A 6,855-nucleotide genomic window follows, 5' to 3' on the forward strand; every position below is an offset into this window, starting at 1 on the left:
TAGACTACCCAAAAGTGCTGCTTTGCTATATCAGCCCCCCTAAGGCTTTCTTCTAAGTTGTGAAGGCAGTGAGAGAGGAAACACAGAAGCAGCAGCAGCAGCAGCAGCCTTGAAGCTAGTCTAAACTAGTGGAAGGTTGTCTGTTAAGACTCCAACTACATATGGCACGCGGCAAGGTACAGCTTAGGCGCATCGAGAACCCAGTGCATCGCCAAGTCACCTTCTGCAAACGGCGAGCTGGGCTGCTGAAGAAGGCCAAGGAGCTCTCTGTGTTGTGTGATGCTGACATTGGCCTCATCATCTTCTCCACCCATGGGAAGCTTTATGAACTTGCTACCAAGGGGTTGGTACATTACTCTTTTGTGCTTGACCTTAGTGATTAACTTCTTTGAGAAATTGGGAAATTCTTTAGTATATACTTATCTGGTGACAAGAAGCTAGCAGATAGCAGGTTACAACAGATGTGCAGAAAATGTCACATTCCCTGAAAATTGTAATATGATCAATAGTTGTTATTTGTATTGACAAGATCATTAATCATGACAGAACCATGCAAGGCTTGATTGAGAGGTACATGAAGTCAGCACAGGGAGCACATGGGCAAGAAAGTGAAGCAAGTTTTACCAGGGTAAGGGACATTTAGAAGCTATAATTGGATCGTATAATGAACACTATATCAACTTTTCAACCGATTTTTTTCCTTTTCTCTCTCTGAAAATATGAAAGATTTTATCCTACAACTAAGTTACGTATCTTTTCTTTGGTACTTGATCTAAAGTACGCCTTGTTGCTACAGGGGTCTGAGCAACAGATATCCATGATGAACCAAGAGATACAGCTGTTGCAGAAGGGCCTCGGGTAATTTTTCTGAAAACTTTTCCATTTGTCTTGATGCAATTGAGTTGTAGTACCTTAATGTGGTTAACAGAATTAGACATTTAATTTCCTAAGACTAACTCAAGTTTGAATTTCAATCATCATTTTAGCTGGCTATTTTCTTACATAAACCAAATAAAAGGAAGCTAAGCAGATCATTGAACAAGTAGCAGTAAAATCGGAACATAATGTACCATAATTTCACATCCTTTAGTTGGGGTTCATTTTATTTTGCAAGAAATTGGCATCTAATATTGTCCAACACCAAACATTTCAAATTGAAAGGTTCTGTAAGGGAAAGAGTGCTGACATTTAAATCCAATCCATGGTACTTGCACGCATTGTTGTATTCCCCTTCTATTTTACACCATCAGTAATACTCAAGGGAGGGGCGAGACCGAGGGGCATGAACCCCGAGGTGATGCACTAATCAAACTATGAAAAAGCAAAAAAAAAAAAAAAAAAAAAACCTTCATCTTTCTTGAAAAGTCTCCTTCAAGCTTGTTTTTCAACAACCGACATTTCTTGCAGTTACATGTTCGGAGGGGGAACAGCAAACATGACACTCGACGAACTGCACTTGCTGGAGAGGCACCTCGAGCTGTGGATGTGTCAGATACGCACAGCCAAGGTGAAATACTACTTAAAAACCTTCAAAACTAGCTAGCCTTAGTCAATGAGATTAAGATCTTTTTGAAGGCTTACTGGGGGGCAGTCCAGTTGGTGCCAAAAGTGATGTTCTTTGTTATTAACAAGAAAGGCTCCTTCTGCTAAAAATTTTGTTTTGCTGTCATCTGTTTCTGTTTCAGAATGATATCATGTTTCAAGAGATAGAGCTGCTGAAAAACAAGGTTCTTATTCTTTTCCCATCATCTTCATGAGCTTTACATATGTAGACTACCACAATTTTGCAGTTAGTTCATACTGGAATTGCATTAGAATCTGAACAAATTCCTCAATAGCCAATAGGAAACTCTCTGCTACTTGAGACTGCATATATCCTGTGACTTGTGATGTTGTGCATTGTTTTACCTGTATCTTCGTGCTCAAGCTTGATCACGCACTACACCTATTCTATGGATGACTTTTAGCTCATGTTATAAATAAATGAACCAGCCAGATGATAGTTGAGTATGCACTGTCTATCAACATGGTTCACAATTTCATGCTTAGCCACATGTTGATCATAGCAACCTCCAACTGTATGCTTCACAGCCACCCATTTATGCACATGTTCCTAGCTAAGATGAGCATATTGTACGGCACATCTTATGCCACTAAATATGAAAACTTTCAGCAGCACAAGTGGGCTAATCATTACCTCGCACATGCACTACCAATGAAAAATGAACAAATGAAAAGGAAAAGAGGAGTGGAAAGAGATTCATGAGTTTGATACTTGTGGCTATGGACTGCTACCTATATGTAATGGGCAACATAATAAAAATGTGATTTTCCTACAACAACAGGCGGATCAGATTCGACCAATTGACAAAGTGTGCAGGAAAACTGGATTTGGTGCAGAGAAGGAAATGGAAAATTCTCCAAATCTGAAAAACTGAACCTTTTTCTCTCCTATTCAGTTCAGGGAGCAGCTCAGCTCCATATCTGTCACCATCTTGGCTTTTGGTCTCTGCAATTTGGTAATAGGAAACAGGCAAACAAAAGTAACGCCAAAGGCTAAGGGCCATGCCTAGGAGCCATGTGACCAGGCCTCATGTGCAACTTAAAGGGGCACTTGCTTTTGCCAATAAAGGGAAAAAAAGCGGTGTTCCTGAGCCACGTTCTTCCAGACACCAAAATCTTATGGAATCCCCAAAATCCATAAAAGATAAATCTAAAGGCAGTCTTACTGTGAAAAATCATTCGGCTCTACAGTGAATTCAGGAAGGCCATCCACCTGTCATGTCTTAATGCAGATCAAGCACTCCCTCCCTCTCTCTCTCTCTCTACAACTGCACACACACAAGCACATGGGCACATAAAAAAATTTAAGAACAGAGTATAAAAAAACACATTTTTTTATACTCTGTTCTTAAATTTCTTGCTCTATATGACAACCAAACTGGGGTCACCAGCCAGACCATTAGACATATTATGCTAAGCAAGATCCAGCCAGATCTGGAGTATCAAACTCTCGACCTTCTTTAGCTTGATGGTCTTAAGTTCCACACTCTGGCCAGAAGCTGTCCTTTGGCGCTCCCCATGATAAAATTATAAAACAGCGGCCCGCCATGAGACTGAATCATCAGTAGATGTGAAAAGATTATAAGAATATATACTTGTATGTAGCTCTTTTCCTTTCTGCTCATGATTGAACAAGTTAAACCAAGTCAACATGGTGTTCTACACCTGCATTGGAATTTGAGAAACTTCGTCTTGCTTGTTTGTAGGAGGACGTTCTCAAGGCAACACATGGTTTTCTTCAAGGGAAGGTAAGCCACTGTACTACCCAACTCTTTATCACCCCAAAACTGACCTTTCCGATTCGCATTCTTCTGTATCGGCCTTAAATACCGCTTTTAAAATTTTTTAAATTAATGTCATAATACTTTTCACTTATATTGGCCAATTCTTTGAGGGGGCTACGTGAATATCTCCCCGCATATCACATCTGCAGGTACCGATACGCTGCGTATCGGTTAACACATACTGCTGATATTGATAAAACTGGGACTCTCATGGGGGCTTTTGTGCCATAGGTCCAGAGAATATCTAAAGCTCTAAGCATTGATGATTGTTAGATTTTTTCATGTTTTAATCATCAAGAAAACAGAGAGTCCACGGTGAACTTTTTTTATTTGAGAGGGCTCTGTAGATTCAGTCAATTACAACCACGCTTTTGAACCCATGCAATAAGATTATGCCTGTTTGGCTGTTCCTGGAGCAGGCAGAACAAGAAGTGCTGGATGTTCTGTTGTTTCTGGAACAGGTGGAACATGCTGTCCTCCCAGAAACAAACATAACTCGAAGAACAGTGGGATGTCAATGAATGTGATTTGAATTGGACATGCTCTTAACTATGTCCGCACTTTTGAACATTCGCATATTGGGGATTCAAATTCGGATTTATACGAATCCAAATATGAAATCTGATTTCACAATTTGAATCCGGTCCGTATCCGATCATTGAATCCAATTTTGAACAAATCTAGCTAATTTTTAAAATGTAAGGGTATTAAATATAAGATATTTGTTTAAAACTAAACCGGATCTGAATCTAAAACCAATCGGATGTCATTTCTTATATTTGAATCTGATGTCATTTCTTAATTGGACGTTAATTTTTTTTTCATATTCGATTTTTTTCAGAATGGTTCGATTGGATATGTGAACATCCCTAAATGCCAACATTCACAGAGTTACTTCACCTGTCCTTGCTCCAGCAGTCGACATCTTACCGTTGGATGCTGGAGAAGGTTGGGGGAAGTATCTTTTGTGGTGTTCGCGTCCGTCTTGATGGAATGGATTTGTAGCGTTTCGTTCCAACACTGGAACAACGAACCAAACACACCCTAAAAGGTTCTTTGCTCCAACCTTTTTCCGAAAACAATGGTTTTAGTATTTTTTTTATAATTTTTTAACAATTGAATATCTATTTTGGATTTGACCAATGTTTCTGTAAGAAAATTCATAGGAATGGATTTTGATTTTTTTTTTTTTAAACCTTCCGATCGAGAAAAACCAACGTCCCATTTTAAATGTTTTAGCGATAGAAAACGTTACTAACGGAGACCCGAGAACAACGTTGGTCCCAATGGTATTAATGATGGAAAGATATGAGGAAAAGCTTGTGCGTCTTTTAGAATGTTTGGCTTCACTTCAGCTTCATTCTCTAGGAAAACAAAGATCGTGTTTGCCATACCTGGGAAAGTTGAAGTCAAAACTCCAACTTTGAGGGGAAAAGCTGGTAATGAATTTCCTGGTGCTGTCAATTGGTGTGCCCTTCTTTCTCAGTCAAACAAGCTTGGCAGGGCCGCAAACAAGTTGGGGGATACACTAAAGAGGCTGAAGTCTCTTCCTTTTTCCTACTGCTTTCAGGATCTAGGGCTACTTCAGGACATGGGTGGAGAGCATGACACATATCAACTAGAATGTCGTCTACCTATTATTTGCAGTCCAAAAGAATAGTACCCACGAAAATCGAACTGACCACCAGACTTTTGTTGGTCCACCAGTCCGACTAGTTATGTTATGTCCCTCAGAGCAAAGAGGAAGGAGGCAAGGGGACATTAGTTATCATTTTGCTGACATGGCTTGTAGCTCAAAGAAGGACACCACTAGTACTTTAACTTACTGGTCTTGATTAGGGGTGAACAATGAGTTGAGCTACTTGAACTCGACTAGTTAAAGCTCGGTCTGATGAACGAGTTCGTGCCGAGTCATTTGCTTAATGAGTCGAGCTCGAATTCATGAGTCAACTCGTTCAAATAATCGAGTTGAGTTTGAGCTCAACACGTAACTGCTGAGTCGAGCTCGATTCTTAATCGAGTTTGTCGAGCCTTAATCAAGTTGATATATTCAAGCGAGTTTTAAGAGTTTGTCTCGAGTCGAGTTTGAGCTCAACATGTAAATATGAATATCAACTCTATTCAAACAAGTTTGTCGAGCCTTAATCGAGTAGAGCTTTAGCTCAACACGTAATGATGAATATCAATTCTATTCAAACGAGTTTGTCGAGCCTTAATCGAATCGAGTTCAACACGTAACTGTCGAGTCGAGCTCGAGCTGCTTCCGTCATGCTATTTTAGAGAGGTTTCATTAGCCAAGCCGAGCTCGAACTGACTGAACTAGGGCTCGACTCGGCTCGTGTTCACCCATAGTCTTGATGGGATGTTTTTGCAGTTTAGTTTAAGAAAGAGATAACTAATTAAGTGTTTGTGTCTTTTGCAGCTGGATGAGCAAAGTGGGTTCTACGATGTGCCCAACATGTTTGAAGGCATTCCATATCCATTAACCATTCCTAACGAAATATTTCAAATGTAATGAGTCTTAACTAACTTAGGTCTGGGTGATAAGGGACACCATTTATATATATATATATATATTGTGTTTGACTACATCATGTATTAGCATGGCGCGGACTGATCATATATAGCCAGTAGTGTGCCTTATGTAATTTGAAATTTGAATATGCTTGATTGTCACTTTGCGTGCATGTAATATTAATCTCAACATTTGCCCTCTCTCTCTCTCTCTCTCTCTCTCTCTCTCTCTCTAGTTTGCCTATTCTCTCTTTCTCTCTCTCTCTCTCTCACACACACACAAACACACACACAATAGTTTGCCTATTCTCTCTTTCTCCCTCACACACACATAATAGTTTGCCCATGTAATTTTGATTAAAAACGTCATTATCACTCGTGTACTGCTCCTAATATTAACATTCTCTCTCTTTCTCTCTATGTTGTTTTGTTTGCATGTCTGTTAAGTTTTGAACGCACCCTATCTTTCTTTCTCTCTCCTTGTATATTTTATTCTTCTATTTTGTTTTTGCGGTTTGTTTTTGTATGTAAGAGACTTCTTGTCCCTAAATTTTGTTATGCATTCTCATTTTATAGGATCTTTTTTTTTGTCTCTCTTTCTCTCTCTCTCTCTCTCCCCTCTATATATATATATCCCTTTGCACATTTTTTTCCCAATCTCTCTCTTGGTTATATTTGCTTGCCACTTTTTTGTATTTTTTTTTTAACACCTTGTTACCTACTTCATGTTTTTAAAACACATGAATAAAACAATAGTAATACAATACTTTTGTTTCAAATTAAAACATGGTATGATTATAAATTTGTTTTTAAATATACCAATCAATCTCACATAATCATGCAATGAGTCCTTTCCTAGATCAAGAACATATGTAGGGCAGGTTTGGATGACACCTAAAAGAAAGCTGTTTTGAAAAAAAGAATATTGCGAAAAACATGTTTCTCAATCATTTTCTAAAAATTGGTTTGTGTGTTTGAATGACACATCCAAAAT

General features: G+C 38.8%; 1 protein-coding gene across 1 annotated transcript; it reads left to right on the forward strand.

Moving 5' to 3' along the window:
- On the forward strand, positions 1 to 6,054 carry LOC116267701 (agamous-like MADS-box protein AGL12). Its single transcript, XM_031649571.2, has 7 exons — positions 1 to 343; positions 547 to 628; positions 797 to 858; positions 1,408 to 1,507; positions 1,686 to 1,727; positions 3,270 to 3,311; positions 5,770 to 6,054. The coding sequence occupies exons 1-7, from the start codon at positions 162 to 164 to the stop codon at positions 5,860 to 5,862; spliced, it is 603 nt and encodes a 200-aa protein (XP_031505431.1). The 5' UTR covers positions 1 to 161; the 3' UTR covers positions 5,863 to 6,054.
- Positions 6,055 to 6,855: the final 801 nt, after the last annotated feature.

The sequence above is a fragment of the Nymphaea colorata genome, chromosome 1 (assembly GCF_008831285.2).
Source record: "Nymphaea colorata isolate Beijing-Zhang1983 chromosome 1, ASM883128v2, whole genome shotgun sequence".
NCBI classification, from domain to species: domain Eukaryota; kingdom Viridiplantae; phylum Streptophyta; class Magnoliopsida; order Nymphaeales; family Nymphaeaceae; genus Nymphaea; species Nymphaea colorata.